We start from the raw sequence: 25105 nt of genomic DNA on the forward strand, positions 1-25105 counted from the left end.
GCAGAGGTTGTCATACTGGAAGTGATCTAATAATTTGCATAATATTAATTAAATAATCTGTTGGTACTTGGCAGAAAACAAGAAAGTGTTCCTTTTTTGTTCATAACTATTTTTATTAATTCTGTATCAATTATTTGTTAATGAATGTCCTATGAATCATTGTTCTTGAATATAACTATGTACACCACATTAACTACATTCTGTTGGCTTCACAACACCAAATAACTCATAGTGATTTATTTTGTGTGCCACACACTAATTTACTTCAGTATGAAAATTGTGATGAATAATGTAATATGCTCAGGACTACATAAATGGGTAAAAAATAATTTTGTTTGATTTTCAAAGGAAACAATATTATTTATATTTCTCCAATTTACTTCTCAAACTTTACAAATTATACAGAAGATATCTGTATCCAGTATAACTTAACACAAAGTTGTTTACAAATTTACAGTTTTATGCAGAGCTAGAGTGTAATCCAGTGTTACAAAATGTTTCTGCTTGTACTTATACCTCCAACTGTCTGGAGCTAAGTTCCACACAGTTCAATATACTGTCTTCGTTTTTGCCATATAAAGGAAATGTCAAATAATAACTACAAAAATGTTAGCTCACCACAGCACCTACTGTGACTTAACAATATAAAAAAAGTGTTATGCAAATAGAAAATCAAATACTGTTTCTAAAATGTGTAACAAAGTGTCAGTATTATAATTTGACAAAACTAAGGACAATGACTTTGAACTCTCAGGCATAAATGAAACAGCACAGTTTGACTGTACACTCTGTAGGACCATGTCTAGCACATTGACAGTTTTGCTGATGCTCATGCCTCAAACATCTGCCTGTATATGGACAAGCACTTCTGAATGACCAACTTTGATGCAGGACCTAACAGTACATTATTTGAAATTACAAACAAATACTGCCAAATTGCAAGATTCCATGCATGGGTATCACGACATGAGACATAATGCATGATCTTACGTTTTGCAGGAGGAAGACAAGAAGGGGCACAAAATACAGAATAAAACTGACGGTAAAGGGTATAGAACAATTTTAGTCAGAGAGAGAGAGAGAGAGAGAGAGAGAGAGAGAGAGAGAGAGAGAGAGAGAGAGAGAGAGAGAGAGAGAGGGGGGGGGGGGGGGGGGAGGCACATAGGCATGTTGCAGGAAAATCTAAAATGCAATGATTTAACTTCTAGATCTACAGTATAAATTTATACTGAATCTATGCTAGTGAATCACAAGAAAGAATAAAAAAAAAAGGGAAAAAATCCTTTATTTACCAGTCTTTATCAAAGGCAGTAAATTAAACACTAACCCAATAATCACAAAGGAAATGTACTCTTTACAGAAAGTGACAGCCAAAAGGCTATTCCGAGATAATGGAAAAAGAAAACCACCGGTATGTTACACTTTCTCATTTACAAGTGTCTTTTGAACATTTTAAAGTGTGACCACACATCTACTACAGTTTTCTGCTGCTTGAGGGCACACTACTATCCATGAATGATCATACAACATCCAGTGATATGACAGAAAATACTTTTATCTGAGGCTCTAATACATGAATACTATTTAGCTGAAGATCACTTGTCAAAAGATGTTACAATGCAAAGAAATACATCAAGCCATCATCTGGTCATTGTACAGATACGCACATTTCATTATAGCACCAGGGTAATTCAATACATATATTTACATAAGAATTTTACTTTTTAACCTGGTAACTTTGACACAGGATACATTTACAAATCAAAAAGCTACTAACCTATTTCTATCAATGAAAAAGGATTCACCCTAAGTTAAATTCCAAATTAGAAATACTTCAATCCCACTTACGCAAATGTAAGATGACAACACATAATTTGTGCCAGTTTCAATATTATTTTAAAAAGCTATGCTAAAAGAAATTCTTAAGTTAGCCCCTAAATCATTTCACAAGTAACACATGGTAGGCCTGTGCAGTGAACTAAGAGAGAGCCACAAACTTATTCTTCACAGTGCAACATTATCTGTGTACTGTGAGTAAAAATTCCACTGATACAGGGTCTATGCTGCAACTCAGGGGGGCCTGAGGGGTTTACAGAGAAAAATAGCATTCACATATATTTTGCATTTTTCTTCAAGAAATGAGAAACAACAGGAAGTAATCTCCAAATAATGGAAGGAATGGGAGGGCAAATATCGGTTTCTCATGAACCTTCTCACCTGCACTAAACATCGTAAGTGTAATACGTTACTTAACAAAGGATTATGAATTTATGCAAGATTCCAATGTCATGTGAAGTATAATGCATTACATCAGCACAAAGATATAAAACAGATAAAATGAAAAATAGGTCATAGTAGTGATATATTTGTTACCAAACATCAATCTGTGAACAAAAAGATAAACTACAGGATGGTGATGAAAGGCAGCTTTGCTGCTACTTGTGAAAAAGCTTCGGATTTGTTTCGGATAGCCTGTGGTAGAGGATGGGGTAAGAGGGCAGGGTGAATGGCAGTTCAGCATATTCTTTCTTAAATCTGCAGTGTGTGTAACTTTTCCAGCCTCTACAGCTGTAAGATTTTCCTCTGTTTCTTACTACTTTTTTAGCCTCTCCATATTCAGTTTCAGCACCTTGTAGCAAATACTGAAAGAAGATCTGCCATGTCAAGGTAACAATGCATTAAGATGAAAAGCTGCTCGTAAAACAAAGATTTACATTGTGTATAAAACTGAATGGACTATTTATTATCCTGTTGACTAGATCATGAAAAACATCACATCCTTAAGTTTAGTACTTGAATGAGCACCATGAGATTAATGAAAGAAGGTATCTAATACAGGGAAAGGACATTTACATTAAAAAATTGTGCTTTAAATAACAAATCGAAAGTCAAACACGACTTCAAATACATAATATGCTTTTGTGACATAATAAATTACACTAATATATGCTACTATGTTCCAACCCAGTATGATTTATTTACAGCTGAAATGTCACAATTTTAAATAAATATTCATGTAACATCTTGGAACATTATATACATAGAGATCATGTACTTATGCAATACATATCTATACAGACAACAGAAATATAATCATGCCTGCTATAACGTGACCATGAAAAGCATTCCACTGTTCTGTGTGTGATGAGGATGATTTTCTAAGAATACCACAACTGATATTTATAAATGTTCAGTGCACTACTCCAGAGAATACAAAAAAAGGAAATGGAATAGGAAAGTGCTTCTATCATTATGCACAGAAGATACTAAGTTTCCCAAAATAAGCAAGGAATGGTCAGTAACAATATGAGGTATTTGGGAATGGAGGTACCATCTAAAAAATCAAGTACAGTTTTATTTACCAATAGATATTATACCATTTTACTCTGGAGCTTTTGTATAATGACTGTGTAAAGATGAAAAGTAATAGAACTTTAAAAATATAGTGTCACAAGTTTAACCACACATAGGCTGCTGCTTTAACAACATAAAAATATTTAGTATTGGAATTTAAAATCCAAACTTATTTATTAGAATACTTCACAGGCTTCTTTGGGCTATATTTTATTGTGACATTGACATACCTTGAAAGAGGAAAACCTAGTCTCAAAATGAGCACTATATTACAGAGATTAGTATGAAAATGCCCTTACAAGATTCTCTAGGAGATGGAATACTATTGAGAAAGAAACACATTTTAAAAAAATCAAGGCAAAGAAGAGCTGTAATGCCAGAAATGAAGTAGGAGATAGAACAACTTACTTCAACATCATGGCGTTAATTAGGGACCATTTAAGAAAAAAATAAATACTAATGTTTCAAGAGTCTAAAAGACAGAATACAAATTATTGCACAGGGCACACATTGTAGCATTCCTCTCATAGACAGAATTCTGGCCATGGGATACAACAGAGTAGAGGGTCTTGTTTCAAAGTAAAAACTTCTTTTTGAAAATGGCGTAGATGACAAGCAACATGTTCTTTATTCTGAAACTACAAAAACTGCTTGAGGAAAAGGCTTGTCTCCTAGTACATTGTCTTGTCAACAGATTAAAAGGAAATACTCTGTTCATGACATGCCTCACTTACTGCCTGGAAATTTGGAAATGACCCCACATACATTTCTACTATTTCCCATTTTATATGTCTCAAGGCTGCTTTTGGTTACACCCACATAATATTACTTAGAATGCTCTAGATTTTTTTATATAACTGCCTACTGAAGAAATAACACAACAAAAATGCCATTAAAGGAAAATAAAAATTAGAATAAAACTTCACACTCAAAGTTACCAAGTAATGATTCTAAATACACACACATTCAACTGCAAACTGAAGCAAAAGCAAATGGAACCAGTTATTAAGCTCATGCGAACACAAAATATAATTAGTTTACTTTCTTTCTCTCTTGCATTTACACAAAATTAACTGGCAAAAAGATACAATGACATTTTTGGTACATATTAACATCAATATAAACAGAAATCGATTTTCTCTTTACTTGGCCACAGTAACAGTCAACACAACCTTAACATAGAAAGAGTGAGGGTATATATCAAATATGAAGCTGTAATACAACAGATGGGGGCCAGAAATATCAGTTGCGGTAAATCACTGGTTTCATATACAATAAATCACTGGTTTGATATACACTGTTCAATCAGATAAAAATGTTTACGTGGTATTACAATGTTGATGCACATAAGTACACACAGTCAGACTTTCAAATTAAGTAATCAACTCAATTCTCAACTTACCGAGGCCTTTATCTGAAAATAACTCACTCACACAGAAATCCCTGTCTACGTGCACGCTAACAAGTCATTTTCATCTACAATAAAACATTATCCACATTGTGTTGCTGGCAATATCACTGCCAGATAGACACTGAAGATGCATCACAGCAGGTAAGTTCTTTTGTGACATTAAACACAAGTCCATTGATGGCATCGTAATTGAAGAAACGAGACAGAGATAGAGAGAGAGAGAAAACTCTCTCACTACTTGTAATGTAGATAGGATTTTTACCATTAACATTCTGACATGTAAAACAAATTTTCAATATAAAAAGTATTTTACTGCACTTTTAGTCGATAAAAGTCATATTTCACCACAATGAAATTCAACAACGGCTTCAGTAATCACCACTCATACAATGTATATTTTGGAACATTGATAAACAAACTTCCAATGTCTCACATCACAAAGTAACATCATATTCCATGTAGTCAGGTGAGGGAAGTGGACCTAAAATGAGCAACTAAACAGGACCCTCAGGAGCACCTGCAAATGCGAAACATTTATAAGTGTTAGAGTAAATAATGTATGACTGACAGAAAGGACAGACAATATGAATTTTGTCAATTGTTAAATTACCCTTCAAATCAACAAAAATAGCAAATTTAATATATTGCCCAAAAACTCTGCACAGTAATTAATCTTTACAAGAACACGCCTTATGCGTGTTAAAGGCAAGAATAAGGAAATTTGTGTGCCACAAATAGAGTCACCCTCAAAATACAAATCAGAGACAAGAAGGCAGCACCACTCCATTTCCATATTCTGCAAATGTATTCAAGGAATCAGAGCATAATCACGCATGGCCATATAATTGTTAGGAGCAGTAAATGAATTGAACTAACAGGTATCCTTATTGAGATTTCTTAATTTATTACTACAATAACCATCATTATACACTGAGGTGACAAAAATCATGGTATCATGTCATCTCTCTTTTTACCAATAGTGCAGAAACTCGACATGGCTTGGACTCAAAAAGTCACTGGAAGTCCTCCATGCTGCCTAAATACCCATCTATAACTGTGGCCCGGTGACATAACACATTGCATCCATAAAAATTCCATTTCTGTATGGAAATATGGAGTCCATGAATGGCTGCAAATGGTCTCCAAGTAGCTGAACATAACCGTTTCCAGTCAATGACCACAGGACACATCAATTCCATGTATACATGGCCCACACCATTATGGAGCCATCACTTGCTGGCACAGTGCCTTGTTGACAACTTGAGATGAAGGCTTCATGGGGTCTGCGCCATACTCAAACCCTAACATCAGCTCTTACCAACTGAAATCAGGACTCATGTCACAAAACATCAGCTCTTACCAACTGAAATCAGGACTCATATCACAAGGCCATGGTTTTCCACTGTTTAGGATTCTTCTGATATAGTCACGAGGCCAAGAAAGGCACTGCAGTTGATGTTGTGCTGTTAGTAAAGGCACTTGCATCACTCATCTGCTGCCATAGCCAATTAATGCCATATTATGTCGCAGAGTCGCAATGGATACATTTACCGTACATCCCACATTGATTACCTGAGATATTTGCAGGTGTTTCTCGTCTGTTGGCAGGGATAAATATACACACAAGCCGCTGCTCTTGGTTGTTAAGTGACAACTTCATTGTTCATGGTGAGATGTAATAAGTGAAATTTTGTATTCTTGGCATGGAATGCTGAATTCCCGAATGATATCCAAAATGGAATGGCCCATGCGTCTAACTCCAACTACCACTTCTTGTCCAAAGTCTGTTGATTTCTGTTGTGCGGCAATAATCACAACAGAAAATTTTTCACGTGAATCGTCCGAGTACAAATGGCAGCTCTACTAATGCATTGCCCTTTTATACCTTTTTTACATAATACTACCACCATCTACATCAGTGCGTATCGCTATCCCATAACTTTTGTCACCTCAGTGTATATTGCTCATAAACTATACAAATTTTAATACTGACCAACAAAAGATATCTGGTTCAATGAAAGAGGTGAAGCTCCTTAGCAATTATCAATTAAGAAGAAATAGGTAAGTGAAACCCCTTAGCAATTATCAATTAAGTGGTTACAGAGAAAGTAGGCCACAGAGCACTGCTTGGGTTTCATCAGAACATTGGGTGATTTAGTGGGAAAGAAGAAAAAAAAAAATTGCTGGACAGTACTCACCTTCAGGAAGTGAAAAATATAGTACTGCCGACAGACACATAGAAAAGGACACAACACCATGTTAGCTTTTGGAGCCATTAGGTCTTCCTCAGGAAAAAGAGATGCACAAGTTAATGAAGATTGCAAAGAAAGGGCAGGTCAATCACTCTTCTAAATTAAAAGGACCCACCTGTTGTGTGCATCCCACTTATCCTGGGGTCTGAATGACCTGCCCTTCTTTTTTAACCTTTCCCAACCCATCTCTCTCTCTCTCTCTCTCTTTCCACAGAAAGCAAGTAAGTTTCACAAACTACAGCAGTGTTCTACTTTAGTAAAAATCTATCGGCAGTACTAAGTTCATTGCCTCTTGAAAGTAAAAATGACCAGCATTCTGTCTCGATAATTTTAAATATCTTCTAATAATCATGAAAAATGCGTGCACATGTGTGGTGCTTAAGGATGCCACCCTTAGGAATGTGATACTCTTATACATATTGAACTTCAAAACAAAGCACTCTAATACAGTCGCATATTCTATGAATTTCAAGAAAAATGTATTGAGTCACAACAGTTAAAACTGTATTTGTTTCAGAGACAACAAAATGAAAATAATTTGAAACTCAACTTGAACTGAAATAATGCCATGCCATTAAGTAGGATTACTGAAAGTTTCACATTTCTAACACTTACCTAAGTGTTACCATAGGCGGTGAAGATGCAAGTTCCTACTAAGCACACTTCGAACATCCTGGGTGAAACGTAATGCGTCCAGTACTGGCAATAGGTTCAGCAAAGCTGTATCCATTGGATCACAGAACCACGATTTAATTGGAATTGCATTATCTGCAAGAGTAGGATCGTATTTCTCAACTCTCTAAGCTTTAAAGATACAAATTAAATCAAAGTCTAGTGCATATTCCTCCAAGGCCAACAAGAAAAATCATAATAAAAGCTTGTACTCAAATTGTCATCTTAATAATCTTTCATCTTTTTGCCAGATCCTCCCATCACCTTGTTCGTGTCTCTTATCTCTTTGTTCCTATTTCCATTAACAATTAATTATAAAGACTAATACAGGAAGTTTTGCATTTGATACAGAAAAAGCATGAACACCCTTATAGTAGTTCATTTAAATCTGTGGTCTCCAAATTACAGCCTGTAGGCCAACTCTGGCCCATGAACACCATCAATCAGGCCTGAGTTAAGGAGTCAGACATGCATGGTATTTGGCCTGCCATAATATTTTTTAAAATTACAGTTGAACCTAACTTATCGAGCACCTCCCATAATGAGCGATTCAAACAAAATATAGAAGAAAATGTAAGCAACTGACATGCCTAGGGATAATGTTTCACATAGTCTGTTTCGTGTAATTTTTTCAGTTTTTAATAATCATTTAAAAAACCATCTTCTGGCCTGGATCTGGCCACTATAAATGAAAACTAAGTTATGCATTCTCCTATAAACTACTGCTATGTAAAGTAGAAGCTCCAACAATGTTATATTCATCAGCTGTACTGATCGCAATGCATCTCGCGCTGCAATTATTGCCACTCATACCACTGCTCAGGCTTCTACAACGATGTTGCAAATGCTCTGCAATGATTTTGCAAGATCTTTTCATTGGTGGCACATGGTAACCCCTCCTCTTGCACTATCTGTTCATGAATTCCAATTCCGATTTGTCGTCATTAACTAACACAAATTCATTAAAGATGCCCATAAGTCAGTAGCTATCCATGTTATGAATTTAATTCACAATCGTGCTAATTTTTTTCGGTAAATTTTGAAGCAATTGCATGAACAAATATCTTAAGACAATTTTCTTCTGAAACTGGATGTACTGTACTATAAATAAAAAATTACAATGCCATATTATAAATTTGTTCCGTGTACCTATTTTTTCAGAGTGGAACGCACTGACCTCTTCTACATGGATTCGTGTGGAAGAATGTGTTTCACGTGACAAGTATTAATAACGAGCAAAAGGCTCAGGAATGAATCATGTTCATTAAGTGAAGCAACACTGTACAAAATGTAAAATTTACAATGCAAATAAATCATACAAAATATGTGCAATAATCAGCTATTTTTGTTTTATTACCAATTAAGATATACATTAACTGACATATGTAATGTAACTGAACATTTTAACTGTTTTTTCCTGGAAATTTACCATTCCTATGTGATGAACATAGGCAATTCACATAATGAAATTAAGCACTGCAGTTATGATTAATGAGATTTACTGTATGCTGCTATAACCTCCCATTTACAATTGCTTGCAGTTGTAGAGCAAGTTTACTAGTGTAAATTATCAGCAGTGACTTCAAATGCTCCTCAGTTAATTTGGTCTGTAAATATTTTTAGTGTATTTCATTTTGGAATATGTTTTTTCACAGTGCCAAAAGTGGAAGAAAGCCATGAGCAAACTTATGCAGCTGACAGGACTATACTGAGTCTATGACTATCCAGCAATGATAAATTTAAATATTTATCTTTATAAAAATAGCTACATTGCAAACCAATGATTTCCATATGAAATTCTGGGGTAAGACTTTCTACACTGGTGTTAAAACAGCTTTGGAAAATCTTAGTATCATTTGCAATTGCATCAAAATCTGAAAAACAAGACTAAAAATTTATTTGTAAAACACTCAAGAGAATCAGCTGCAAAATCTACCGTAAATTGCTGACTGAATGTTTGGCATATACTAAAATGCTTGAAACATTTTTTGTTCACCTGAGATTGAAACAAAACATTTTTTGTCAAGAGTATTTAATATATGTGAACAAATCAGACAGTAGCAGGTCTTAATTAAGGTCATTCATATGTTTAGTGAAATCTGTACAAAATGGTGTTTTGTAACTCAGCCAGAGGATGACTCTTTTCATTCAAGAAAATTCTGATTGTTGGAAACTTTCCTGGCAGATTAAAACTGTGTGCCAGACCATGACTTGAACTCAGGAACTTTGCCTTTTGCAGCCAAGTGCTCCACCATCTGAGCTACCCAAGCACAACTCACACTCCGTCCTTGCAACTTTACTTCTGCCAGTACCTCGTCTCCTACTTTACAAACTTCACAGAAGCTCTTCTGTGAGGACGGGGCATGAGCCGTGCTTGGGTAGCTCAGATGGTACAGCACTTGCCCACGAATGGCAAAGGTCCCGAGTTTCAGTCTCGGTCCGGCACACAGTTTTAATCTGCCAGGAAAGTTTCATAACAGTGCACATTGCACTGCAGCGCGAACATCTCATTCTGGATTTTGATTGTTGCTCATAGCTACAAAACTAATCAGTGCTCTCTCACAGCTAAGCCAGGGTATTATTGTATAACATGGTAAGTCACTTTCTTCAATCCCTTCAATAAACTTGTGGAACTGACAGTGATTGAGAGCATGTGATCTTATATAATTAATAGCTGGAGGCTTTAAAATGTAAGTTTAATTGTTTTGATCCACTGTCATTTTCTACCACCTTTGACACAAGAGCAAAGACACCTTTACTTTTTTCACAGATGTTTTCTATGTTGTCAGTTGTGATACACTATAAGTTTTTCCATTGAAGACTGCTTTTATGAACAGCATTTCCTGCTCATTTAAAAATTTCTTCTGCCATGGATGTGAATGCTACAAATGCCAAAAAGCTCTTCATAGACTTCATAATTTTTGGTTATCCTTTGAATAAAAATTAACATTTGTGCAGTATATGAAACAACTGTCGACGCATCCAGAACTAAAGAGACACTTAAGTGTAGAGTTTTCTCAGATAACTGTGTTAATATATAGTCAGCAATATCATTTACTCTTGGAGCCACAGTGTTTGATGACAAACTAGTGTTTTTAAATGAATAAGATTTTTTTGGTCACATTTCAACTGCTACAGTCATGCAATTCTTTACAAATTCAGTGCCAGCAAATAGTTTTCCACATTTGCTATTGAGTGAGCCACATGGAAACCAGCACTAGTTACTTCTTCTTATTCAGCATTTACATTCTTAAATAACATTTGCCGAGGTTTCAAACCACGTTTCAGAGACACATATATTTCTAACCGTTGGTATCCTGTGAATCTGGTATACCTCTGAGAATGTTTAGTCTCATAAAGAAGTTTTATATTGGATTCTTTGAGAACACTTATCGTTTCATTTCAAATTATACACTGGCCTTATAACTTGGATAAATCACAAAATATTTGTGTATTGATGTAACTGCAAATCAAAACGATGCCAATTAATATTATTATAGTATAACCCCACTTTCATGTTCCCGGAATTAATGTTTTCCCGCCGTTTACGACATTTTTTATCGGTCCCACCAAATTTCCTATATCCACAAATGACCAATCACAACCATTTCCAAACTGTCTCGACTGCGCAAACACAATTTCATGATTGTGGCATCTTTGTTGAAGCATATTTAGCGTGTTTCGGTGTACGGCCGCTTGGAGCTCTAGTTGACACCGTCATTCACTTTGCGTTGCTCAAATATTTTCAGTTTAAACACAGCACCGGTTATACTTTATTTTATTCATGCTGAGCAAAATGTGTTTCGAGAATTTATTGCTGTTGTCAAGTGCAGTATTTACGTATGTATTTTTTTGTGATGTTACGCAAATAAACAACGTGAGTGATAGTTTGTGTGTGTGTGTGTGTGTGTGTGTGTGTGTGTGTGTGTGTGTGTGTGTGGTTTTCTACATAACTGATGAGGCACAGTACCTGATAACCTCCAAAAGACGACTACAGTGCAAGAGATGCAGAATAACACATATTCGAACACCATACAGAATACTTATTTACATATTTTCAATTGACAACGAGAAAAAATTCTTGTAATGCATTGTGCTAAATACATAACTAGTGCAGTATTTCATTATTTAAATAATTAATGACAGCTGCAGGCTTTCAAAAACACCAATTATGACATGTGAAATTGAGTCAAACATTCCTACTTCCCAGACAGTTATCAGTTCCAGCCACATCAGCAGTTTTTATTAGATAGCAAACCTTCAATAGATAACAAACAAGTCCCTGACAAGTCTTTTGATGCTTGTAATGTACATACACCTCACATAAAGTGCAAGGGGGTATCCTATACGTAATTTTTACAGCTTAAAACGTTATCTCCCAAATTTTACATTTTGCCACATTTTACACAATTTAAGTCATTTAAAAAGTGTAAAAGCGGGGTTCACTGTAATAGCAAGGGTTCTGAGCAAAGAATTGCACCGAACTTATCTTCAAGGCAATTTTAATTAATTAATTACTGTGAAACTGTGCCTTCACTAAGATACTGTAGTCACAAAATGCTCTAGTATCACTATACTTTGCTTTTCAGATCACACATGTCGCTACTCCCTAGATGGTGCTGTACTACTGCACATAACTTCTCTTCTATCTGGAAGATGGCATTACTATACATTTAGCATTGTTTGAAGTAGTTGTAACAATATGTAAGGCACAGCACACACATCGGTTCACTGTAAAAATGAAATGACGTGTACACTTGCCAACAGAAATTGCAGCCTGCTCCCTGTGCCATAGATACTTCAATCACCGTCTAGTCCTGAAATGAAAGTTGTGCATAATTCTATACTACAGTACGTCAGTATGGTGAACTATATATTCTGTCCAACTTTTCTTCCGCCATGCCAGTGGTGACCACAGGGAGCGGAGGTAACCACACTATTGCCACCGTGAGGTGAGGAATGCTGTGGTGGAAAGATATCCCACAGTGCTGATACCATACACAGCTCACAGTACATTCTGATCATTTGCTGTGAAGTTAAAGACGTACTGAAGTAACAAGGTTTCATAAAATCGCATTACAACACCCTTCATGAGTGGTATATATTAGTAGCAATGTATGTGAAATGAAATAAAGGCCACAGTTCAAGGTCACGCAATAATCAGTTCACTGTATAATGACTATTGCAAAGCCACTCAGTGTCAGCTCACGAAGACTGGCAGCAGTGGTAAGCATCCCGAAAACTTCTCCACTGTACCGAAGAGTTCTGAGTAGTATTACAGTATCAGGCCTCAAGAAAATTAGACTACAGCTAGGTCTTGTCCCTTGGGACTTAGTGGAAGCGCCAGTGTGACCCTTGCGCTAAAATGTTTGGAGACACCTGATTTAAATTATACAAACAATACTGTATGCAATTTCCAATATTCCGCATATTCAACGCAAAGGTAAGTATCCACTCAACAAAGACTCAAATGGGACAGTAACATACATGAAAAATGTTGAAGCTCTTCCTTAAATGACATCTAAAGCAGTTCTTTCAGCAACAATTACAACAAATATGTTTCATTTACATCTGACTACTATCAGTATGAAGTATCTACAATTTTACACAAATAGTTGACACTTTTAATTATTCTTGCATATATTACTCTTTCGATTCCTGGATGAAATACTTATAAAGAAAACACTAAAAACTTGAAGAGATTAACCGTGTGTGTGTGTGTGTGTGTGTGTGTGTGTGTGTGTGTGTGTGTGTGTGTGTGTGTGTGTGTTATCTTGGGAAGAGAAATGTAGCTTGAGAAGCTAGTAAAAAAAACTGAGTTCCACTCATAATAGAGAGAGATATATTGCAAGAACTATTCAGATTACTATATTCCACTAAAAGATCAACTCAATCTGATATCTTGCCAACTGTATATATCCGAGTTTCTGAAGAATTTTGAGAGAAACTATCATCATTTTTAACATCATACAGAAAATATAATCACAAAACAGCTTCTCCTCAGCCAACAAAAATCAGGTTAATCCACTTCATGTACAAGATTAAAATAGATCCCGACAGCCTTATATTGTTGATTGCTACTAATATAATAAGGAAACGGTATGCAGACTATTCTGTAAATTGGTAAGGAGAACACACATGACGAAAATCATCCATTACGAGAGTACAATGTCACATGTCTCATGGAGGCATTTCTAAACTTGGACGAAATTCAATGTCACACAAGCTCCTTTATGTCTTCCAAACTTTGTACAGACTGGCAAGTGAAAGATAACACTGTTAGTACAACCAAGTAACAAGGTAAATCTGAAAGAAAAAATTAGATAGAAATCCAACAATAAAGTACACTCCATCAGCATCTTATTGTTGAACAAAGACAGAAACAAAAAAATATATTGAAGCTCTTTTCACATTAAAGTAGCACTGGGAAATGAATATAAAAGAAAGCAGATACTGAAATTATAAATAAGAGCACTAAGTATGTGTTCTAAGGGTCTCACCAGATGACGTGTAAATGTGTCACAAAGGCTGCAGGTAAAAAGCAGCAACTGCATGCCTGCTACAGTATCTAGCAGACAACGAATAATTATGCAAGGGTCATTTATCTATTAAGAAAAGGAACCAAGAGATCAGGGGAAGAATATGTTGCAGAACAACAGGTAACAATAAAATCAGATGAATGATTAATGGCAGAGGGGTTGAGGACATTGGTCAGCAGGCAGAAGCAACATGGATGTGTGTAGTAGACGACCACAATGAACTCCTGAAGGTGGTCTTAATCCAGCAGCAGGTGTTGAATGGCTCTATTTAATTACTTATATTATTATTGTAGCATTTAGATTAGTTGATTACCACAATGATTATAGTTTTACATCCTAGACATTTTGCATTGAAAATCTCTGATGAATGTACACAATTTCTTGTTCTTCACACTGCAGTATGATTCTCTCACAGAGGTAATTGATATAATTAAATTCTTCACAGCCTCAATGTATAGTCTAAATGATGGAGTCATTTTAGCCATCACAAGCGGTCAGTTTTATTCCTTTACTGTAAAATGCATGTAAATTACGTTACTGGTCAGTTTCGACCTTAGGCCGTTATCAAATGTCTGCGATACAATACCAAAAGTACACTCAACATGTAAGACATATTGAGCAGATAACATTACACTTTCGTATTACAATTGTTATTTAAACTGACAAGATATTGCTGAAGTGTGTGTCACATTTAAAAATGTTTGTTCTATGTTATGTGGGAACAGACACCATTCCACACATACATATGATGAATGTTACAGATACGGTCTTACATGTACCAATCAACTTAAAGAACAACTTTCACACCACATGATGTAGGAAAAAACCTTACAGTAGGTAGCTTACTAGCCCTTGCACATTTGTTTAGCAGCATACTGTGTACTCTTCTGCACTCATACATAGACATAGCTGTTACAATTGCAGGAAACACACATCAACCAAATAGCACGCTAAGACCTGTCATTTTGCAGAGACAAAAGTATCACCAGAGGGAGCTGTAGTCATGATGACAGTCTTGCGTACAATGAGACAGAAAGAATGTCCAGCCAAAATAATTTAAGAGTCCAAGAACAGCACTGTGCCTACCCAAGTTCAGAAGTGCCAGTGTTCATAACTCTAGCAGTCTGTGGAGCTACAATACTTAAGATACAATAAATGTCAAGACACTTTGCAATTTAACTCATCGTATAATTTCATCTGAAAATCATTACTTGAGCATGTAGAAGCAGTGAAATATAAGAACTTCACGTCGGTAGAATCACTACAACCATGAGCGTCTCACATCTGTTTCAATGGCTGAGTGTATAGGCTGATGATTTACATAAGTAAATTATATATATATTTTTTGGGGGTGGGGGACCTGTGCAGGTAATATCTCAAACCTCAATTTGGTACAAACTGTGCAGCTGTAGGCTTTCCCAGGTTCCATTTTATAATATTCTAATATTTAAACAAACCAGCAAATGGTTGTAGTAAAAATATTGAAAATGAATGTATTTATTAGTAATTACTTCGACCACCACCTGGTATGTCTATAATTTTCAGATAAGAGAAATTTATCAACTGATTGGCATCTTACACGTGGTTTACACGAGTGAGTGGATATGCCTTTCAGTATCTGCTGTTTCCAGTTTAATATCCATTTTTCAACTATGGCAGTCCTGTTCAACCATTATGCTATGAAGACGAGATGGGTAGCTCCTTGGCAATGTGTACCCTTACTGTACTGGTAGCTGTTGTATGTGTCAGATTTAATCTCACTTCAGCCCTTTCTTTTATTGTGTCACAAATGTTTTGTGCCTTATTTACTTTTTGTTATTAAATTATATTTTCTTTATTTTTACTTTTTCAATATTCTTTTCAGTAAGTAACTAATTATGGTTTACGAATTTCATGTCTAAAAATCGTCTCCCTACGAAGGTGTTATTTATCGGAAATCCAATAACAACAAAAATAATCATCCTTGGAGAGTGATATTCATCTGACTTCTCATAAAAATACAAATAATACAGTGGCAAAAAGATTTGTATTTTGAAATTAAAATTTTTGGCCTAATAACTATGAATGCCTTTTACAGAAAAAAAGGAATAAAGTAAAATGAAGAGTAGGCCCCACCTATAGTTTCAGTATTAGTCCACGTACAATTGGCATCAAATACAGCTTGGATCCTCTGAGGCATAAATTTTACAAATCTATGGAAAAAATTCCTCATCCATGGCAATTCTCTTCCATGAAGAATAAACCAAATCCCGCAGGCATTCACAGTTCCCAGAGGAGGGTCTTGCCTATTGTCCCATGGAGTCTTCTTAAGTTGAGCCCTTACATGCTCTATGGGATTGAGACCAGGTGACTTTGGGGGCCACAGAAGGCACTGAATAATATTCTCCCTCTTGAAATCAGCTCTGAATCCTAATGCTAGTGTGTGATGGATGATTATTGTGTTGGTAAGTGAGATGTCCTTCAGGGTACCAAAAGCCAAGCTCCACAGACGATTACATTTTCAAGGAAATGTTCATAGTGTGCTGAATTGAACTTTCCTGGATATGTTCTTTAAGTTCCTGCACCCATGTAAGACACCCAACCTCAATATTCCACACTCCTGAGTCTGCTTCTAGTACGTCTGCCCACGAAGGATGCATCATATCATTGCTGTAAACAAGAACAGGACCTCTGCTCATTGAATCAATTGCGCACTAGTCAGAGAAAATGACTTTCCTCCAATCAACATCTTCCCAGGAATACACAATCCACACCTTATTCATCAGACAATGGTTCTTTGTTAATAAGAGAATGAAGGGACATGATTCCATGGTCCTATAATTTTCTTAGAGCACTTCTCAACAAATGCAAGACTCTCCTTAGTTCCTGTATGATTCACAAAGGTGCATCCTGGGCCACACTGACCAATTTGTCATCTTGTCATCTTCCAGGTATTGGACATCTCACTACCTCACCATTATCTCTAAATTGGGCCATCTCCTCGCTATGGAAGCATCAACACCCTAATAACGTCCTGCCTCAGATGCACAGAGAGAGAGAGAGAGAGAGAGAGAGAGAGAGAGAGTGCGCAATTATTTGCTTGCTAACATTCACATCAGCCACTGTGAAGCAGACCTATGACACCAACTGATATGTTTCTCTAAGCTGAAAACTATACAGACACCATGTGGCGGTCGAAATAATTACAAATAAATACATCGATTTTCAATATTTTTACTATGACCATCTGTCTGTTTGTTTAAAGATTAGACTATTATAAAATGGAATCTTCTGAAAGAATGTGGAACCTGGAAAAGCCAAAAGTCTAAATAAAAAAAATGACAATTGACTCCAGTTAGATTCGAATGCTCATCCTTTATGTTCGTAAGTTGTCAGCCTAACCACTCAGCCATTGAATCGGATGTGAAACGATTGTTGTCATAGTAATTCTACCGAGTAGTTCTTATATTTCAACTTTTTCTATGTGCTCAAATAACGATTTTCAAAAGAAATTATATGACGAGTTAAATTGTAAGGAATCTCGACATATACTGTATCCTAATTATTATATTGCTTTTATTTGACAATGTAAACACCATGCTGAATCTCCACAGGCCACTAAAGTTGTGAACACTGGCACTCTGCACTTGGGCATTCACATTCTTGGAATCTAAATTATTCGGGCAGGGCAATCTTTTTGCCTCCCATTGTATATGTTCTTAGTTTCTATTAAACTTCTTATGTGATGGACTTTGACAATATTTATAACCACTATAGGTATAAATAGACTTCTGTTGTTGCTGCAATGATGCTACATGGTCTTATTACGGTACATCTTTTTAAAAATTGCTGCAGTTTAATATGGCATTGCTGAAAACAACCTCATGCTAGTTGTCATTACACAAATCATCACTACTATACTAAAACAGCCTTTACATTTGATCAGTCCTATATCACATTAATCTGTGGACTTACAAAAGTATTCACAATACTTTACCAATTGTTTACAATAGTGTCAAATACTAAAATGATTTAGATTCATTATTGCTGTATAAAAATAAGTGTATCTGGTAATATTTATCACTGAAGAAGTCACATTTGTTCACCACTTTCCTACAATAATGAGTAATAGATGATTTTTGACAATTTTAATTGTATTTTATGAGCTATATGAGTTAGGTAACAAGAGTGACTCATCTTTGTGCCATGAAATTTGGTTGGTGGTTGTAGCGCAGTATCGCATCTCCGCAAAGAAGTAGATTTGTAGTTTTACTTATGATGAACATTATTTATCTCAATACATTGCTTTAGGAAAACAAACACATCAGATAACTTAACTGAAATATAATGCCAGAAAGACGCTTATTTTTAGACATGATAACAAACAGATAGATGCGATATGGGACTGATCAAATATAAGGACTATTTTACTGCAGTAGAGAGAGACAGTAATGAGACACTTTATGATTTGTGTTATGACGACAAGCTGAGAGGTTATTTTCAGCAATGACATATAAAAGTAAGAAACTGAGGCTATTTTTAAAAAGATGTAATAAGACCACTAGCATCATTGCAGCAATAATGGAAGTTTAATTATGCCTACAATGATTATAAATATTGTCAACATCTAATATGTAAGAAGTTTAATAAGAATTAATGACATGCACACAAGACTGCGATCACATGACTGCGGATCTCTCTGGTGAGAGCTTTGCATGTGCAAAATGATGAATTTCAGCATGCTGTTTGGTTGATACATGTTTCCAGCAATTGAGCTGCTCGGGGGAACAAAATGGTACGCGCCAAAATCACAGTTTCAAGATACAGCGCATCTAAAGTTTCAATTGATCTCCAAATCTGAATAATTTTTTTTGGACAGTCTTTTAATTCAGTAGTGATTCTAACATCTATCTTCTACTATACAGACATAAATGAAACTCAGGACTGACTAAACCAAATGAAATATACAAAAATTATTACATTACCATACACCATTAACAACACATAGTGATAGAACATTACACATTAAATTTTACAGTAAGTCTTCAACACTTTACTGAAACTGCAAAATCATTCATCACTATCATTACTAATGTCTTTTTCATCTAAAACTGTTGGCTTTAGTGACAGGAAAAATCCATTGTGGACAGGAGGTATGTAATTTAGGAGCGACAGGACGTCAGCAACTTTCTTCTTTTCAATAAGCCTTGGCCCATTGTATTTAAGTCGAAGCGTAGGAACTGGTCTTTGCTTTCCACGTTTCCTGAAGTTTATTTCATGCCCAATGTCATGACAAAATGTCTCGCTGGTGAATAAAGATGATGGATATTCGGAGGTCACCTTCCACCTACATACTTTCCTTAGGTTGACATCTCAACCATGAACTGTCTTCTTTCTGAAGACAAACACCTCTTTGGAGTGTCGTATTTGATAGAAATCCTCTCTTTTCATATTATATACAAGCAATGGATTCTTCTTAGCCGACTTCTTGATGATCTCGCAGCACTGTGTCTGGACTGTACACATCTTGTACTTGTCGGCGAACTTAATTCTCAATTGTACTTCAGGAACATAATGGTATGTACATGCACTTACCATTATGTTCGTGAAACGTACTAAAGACAGTATATTTACAAAATAACATACCTCTGAGTCATCTGAATTGTTAGGAATGTGTTCTGGATCCCTCTCGAAGATATTAGTATCATTGGAAGTATATTCCTCGTCTTCTGCCATGTTCACTGTAGCCATAATCTCGAAGATGTTTTTACTTGCCGCCATTCTCTCTGTCACTTACCATTATGTTTCCGCAACAGATGGACAATGGCGCTTACCATTAAGCCCCTCCCTGACATCTGTTGAGTGCATTTGGAACTACGAGTAAGTTTACTGCATTTTGCATCCCACAGGTGGTTTCATTAGTCATCTACTGCAAAATACACGGCGATGGCGCTTACCATTGTGTTCCCCCGAGCAGCTCAATTGTAAGTTATGTTTATGTAGAGTGCAGAAGAGCACATGGTAGATATATTTTTAAATGTGACACGAACATCAACAATATCATGCTGTTTTAAACAACAACAACAACAACAACAACAACAACAGCAATACATAAGCATAATGTTATCCACTAACACGTCGTATCTTCTGGCTCTACTTTTGGTACTATATCGCAGAAATTTGATAATGGCCTAAAGGAGGCTGAGTGAGTACGTCCGACTCTTCATGACTTATCTTTTGTGTGTGTGTTTTATACTCTTGTGATCACAGAAAATTGGTTGTACAACCACCTGCATAATGATGTCAAAGTAAATCTGCATTCTCAGTGCAGTTCAGTACTGTGTGCAATGTACCCATTCATGAACGGGACAATATGGTGCGTACACGTTTAATCTCTCAATATGGCTCCATTTCAAGCTTAGAATGTGCAAGTATTATCACTTTAAAGTAACAGGGGTTGTTAATGCATGAAGTTGCCTACTGCATTAGTATACGTCACAGCGATGTCATTCACACTTTCACCCACTGCCATGCGAAACAAAACTCTGAAGATCTGTCTCTAAGTGTTTGTCTGCACTCAATGTCACTTTATGATGACTGCTACCTCCAAATTATGGTTCATAGGTACCCTGAGGAGAACGGTGGCATGCTAGGGACAAAACCTGGATCATACATGCAGATTTTGATCTCCAAGAAGTGCAGGATTTGTGAGATGGCCAATGACTTTTGTAGAAGAATGTGAAGAGAGTCAGGTACCATGCATGTCTCAAGCATGCAGTCCCAGCATACAGAAAGGAGGCCACAACTTAACACTCCCTGAAGAATTTGTTCTAACCTGACATTGCAACTCATTTGAATGTCACATGGGCAAGAGTGTTTACTGGCTACTCCTTTCATTCTGGAAGCATCCTACAAATGAGACAGATTTACAAACGAAATTTCTTGGGTCCAAAAATAGCAGCTATCTCTATTAACACTGAGGTACTATCCACATAAAAAAGAACTATTCGCAGACTTCTGTCAGAGATACAACTGTTATGTCATTTGCCTACAGGAGACCCACAGAAATAGCACACAAAGAGGACTGAAAATAAATGGCACGAGGCTAATGACAGAAAGGCCACACCGACAATATGACATGGATATATCTGCCAAAAACACTTACATATCCACTCAACAAATGTATGTGACACATCTGACAGTTAAGTGCTGACTATTGAACTATACGGCTACATGATCACATAAACCATCAAATGTAGTGTTCTCCTAACATCTATAGTTTTAAGAGAGAAAAAGACAATATTGTCATTGGAGTGTACAACAATCACACAGCACTCTTTGGGCCTTTTTGAAGACGATAACAATGAGAATGTACTCAATGTGATAAAATTAATTAGAGATGATCCACAACAAACTTCCTGCATCTTACAGTAGTGGAAGATAGCAAAGAAGATAAAACGGAGACCTCAGTTTTGTCGGTTAACATATAGCACAGCAATGTCTAAATGGTTTTTTGTCACCATTACTGGCGAACCATGTGCCAAGTAGTGCACATTGTCCTTCCACTAAAAGTACCGTTTCAATGCAGGTAGAACTTCCAAAAAGCAAACTGGAAGAAGTTCCACAGTCCAGTGAATAATGCAGTATATGAAACAACTACAGCAACCAAGTTCCACAACAGGTTTGTTATAGCTGTAAAAAGGAGCTCAAGGCAGTCTATCCTAACAGACAGTAGCTGCAACTACACCAACTAAAAAAAGAAAGGGTACAAAGACAACTAAAGAACTAGATGTGAGAAGATGCAGCCAGAAGCCATGGAAATTGCTACGACACACCTCTAAACTAAATTTCAACCAAACCAGTGCCTTCATCACATAAAAGAGCAGCTAAAAAAAAAAAAAAAAAAAAAAAAAAAAAAAAAAAAAAAAAAAAAAAAAAAAAAAAAAAAAAAAAAAACAGCTACTGGTGCCTATACTCCAATTAAAATAACTTTGTGTTTGACAGACTGCAGTGGCGGGACAGCTTTGTCAATGTGCAGCCAGATATGTTAAGCATGGCTGCATATGAACCTACAAAACTTACAACACAATGAGCAAATGGCAACTGAGAAAGAATAAGGATTGGCTGGCAGCTGGCCCCCACCACTTGACTTCCTAAAACCTCAATCGCAAAGTAATTTTAATATGAGTATAAAATTGGCCAACTACCCAACATCTGGAAACAAACAAGTCATTGCTATCCAAGAACCGGAAAAGCCACTTATGATCCTAGTATGATATGCTTAATATCGCATTCCTGGTGAAAAGATCTGCACTGTTGTTGTTGTTGCTGCTGTTGTTGTTGTGATCTTCAGTCCAGACTGGTTTGATGCAGCTCTCCATGCTACTCTATCCTGTGCAAGCCTCATCATCTGCAACCTACATCCTTCTGAATCTGCTTAGTGTATTCATCTTTTGGTCTCCCTCTACAATTTTTACCCTCCACATTTCTCTCTAATACTAAATTTGTGATCCCTTGACGCCTCAGAAAGTGTCCTACCAACCGATCCCTTCTTCTAGTCAAGTTGTACCACAAATTCCTCTTCTCCCCCATCCTACTTCGTACCTCCTCATTAGTTATGTGATCTACCCACCCAATCCTCCGCATTTTTTCTGTAGCACCACATTCTGAATGCTTCTATTCTCTTCTTGTCCAAACTATTTATCGTCCATGTTTCACTTCCATACGTGGCTACACTCCGTACAAATACTTTCAGAAAAGACTTCCTGACACTTAAATCTATAGTCAATGTTAACAAACTTCTCTACTTCAGAAATGATTTCCTTGCCATAACCAATCTACATTTGATATCCTCTCTACTTCGACCATCATCAATTGTTTTGCTTCTGAAATAGCAAAACCCATTTACTACTTAAAAGTGTTATATCCTAATCTAATTCCCTCTGCATCGCCTGTTTTAATTCGAATACATTCCATTATCATCGTTTTGCTTTTGCTGATGTTCATATTATATCCTGCTTGCAAGACACTGTGCATTCCATTCAACTGCTCTTCCAGGTCTTTTGGTGTCTCTGACAGAATTACAATGTCATTGGCAAACCTCAAAGTTTTCATTTCCTCTCCATGGATTTTAATTCCTACTCCAAATTTTTCAGACCTGCACTATAACAAAGAAATATGTATCGTAGCACATAGTATTGTGCTGAACATTTTTAATAATTATATCTATTAGCAACAAGAACTGAATAACACCACAATTTCATATATGTCGATGACCAACATGTGGCCATGACGAAGCTGAAGTGAGGCTCACTAAAGCCCTAGAAACCAACTTGAGGTGGGATTTAATGGGCTAAACAGGCGAGGTCATCAGTACATTCTTCATGGGATAGTCAATTTGGAGTTAGTGACATGCCAGAAAACTGACAGAACTTGATAGCATGTAGTAGCGGTAAAACTGAGGCACTGAAAGCAATACTGATGCCAGAGATGAGAAATAATAGAATTAAGTAAAAGTATATGAGTAGGGCCAGTCCTCAGGCCAGAGAGCAGATGAGGTCCCCTGGGCTCGCTTATACTGAGAAGTATGTCCCCCCATGTTTGGCCGCTGCTGACCTGATGCAGGGGTATGAGAGTAACTAAATACCGTATTTACTCAAATCTAAGCCGCACTTTTTTTCCAGTTTTTGTAATCCAAAAAACCGCCTGCGGCTTATTATCGAGTGCAAAGTAAGCGGAAGTTCTGAAAAATGTTGGTAGGTGCCATCACAACTAACTTCTGCCGTTGAATATATGTAGCGCTACACAGGCATGCTTTGCAGGCACAAAGATACATACTGGCGCCAAAACCTCTGCGCCAGTAAATAAATTATAAAAAATGGTGGGAGGCGAGTGTTTTTCTCCGCCCCCGAGTATCGACCACTGCATTTTCATGTATTATCCAACGAAGTAAATACAAATTCCGTATTGTTCATCTTTGAATGTAGCAGCATTTCAATGTACCACCAAAATCTGACTGGCAAGACTGTTCGGGATGTTTGTCAATATGGCCAACTGAATTTTTTCCTACCTGTGAGAAGAGATGGTTGCTAATAGGAACTTTTATGAATGGTGAATCACGTGCAGTATTCTCTTCACCATAAGAATAATATGAATATAAACATTTTGCCATGTATTCTTTCGTGTTTGCTGCTATCTCATTTAAATCTTGTCTGCCTAATAAACTACGAAACTAGAGTGAGACAACAGCAAACGTATTATTCTTATGCCTAATAGTAATACAGTCAGAAATGAAGCACGACAATTGACTAGATTTTTAAATCTGAGATGACTCTAATTTCTGTGCAGAATGTAATGTACTAAAGAGGCGTCTGCAAAGATTTTCAAACGGAGAAAAATTTTCGCTAAACTCTCGTTCAGAACATCTTCTATCATACGCAGTCTATTATTTGGTTCTTGTTGATCATTATCAAAGAAAGCAGCAGTGTAAGTAACAACAAATAGCAGTCTCTTGCCATTGTTTCGCTAATGAGACGATTCCTCTCTTCTCTCTCTTTTTTTTTTTTTTATTCTAAGCGGCGGTAGCGCGCACAAAAGCAAGCCAAGCCACGAGTGTCGACAGGCCGTAAACATTCATCATCAGAATGCAACAAACAATGCATGACACAGTACAGTAATGCATTTTCAGCTTAGAGTGACGTAAACACCTATAACAAAGAGAACGGCACTTATCAGATCAAAGAAAAATAAGCAAGAGAACGGCACTTATCAGATCAAAGAAAAATAAGCAATCAGTTCAAACCAGACGAAGCATGTGAAAAAGGAAGGGTACCCTTATAAATACTGACGCATAGCAATGGCTACCTGGTAAAGCTTAACTGCTAAGCTTACGACTCGAA

General features: G+C 36.4%; 1 protein-coding gene across 4 annotated transcripts in view; it reads right to left on the reverse strand.

Annotated features, from left to right (window-relative positions):
* Positions 1–254: 254 nt before the first annotated feature.
* Positions 255–25105, reverse strand: part of LOC126473445 (CTD nuclear envelope phosphatase 1 homolog) — a 112759-nt gene continuing 87908 nt past the window's right edge. For 2 of the 4 annotated variants that reach the window (XM_050100496.1, XM_050100495.1), the window contains exons 6-7: positions 7633–7785; positions 255–5282 (exon numbers count right to left, since the gene is read on the reverse strand). In XM_050100496.1, coding sequence (XP_049956453.1) covers positions 7640–7785 — 146 coding nt within the window. In that variant the 3' untranslated portion in view covers positions 255–5282; positions 7633–7639. The remainder of the gene's footprint in view (positions 5283–7632; positions 7786–25105) is intronic. The other 2 variants (XM_050100498.1, XM_050100497.1) reach the window with 1 other exon arrangement.

Source organism: Schistocerca serialis, chromosome 4 (genome assembly GCF_023864345.2).
Source record: "Schistocerca serialis cubense isolate TAMUIC-IGC-003099 chromosome 4, iqSchSeri2.2, whole genome shotgun sequence".
NCBI classification, from domain to species: domain Eukaryota; kingdom Metazoa; phylum Arthropoda; class Insecta; order Orthoptera; family Acrididae; genus Schistocerca; species Schistocerca serialis.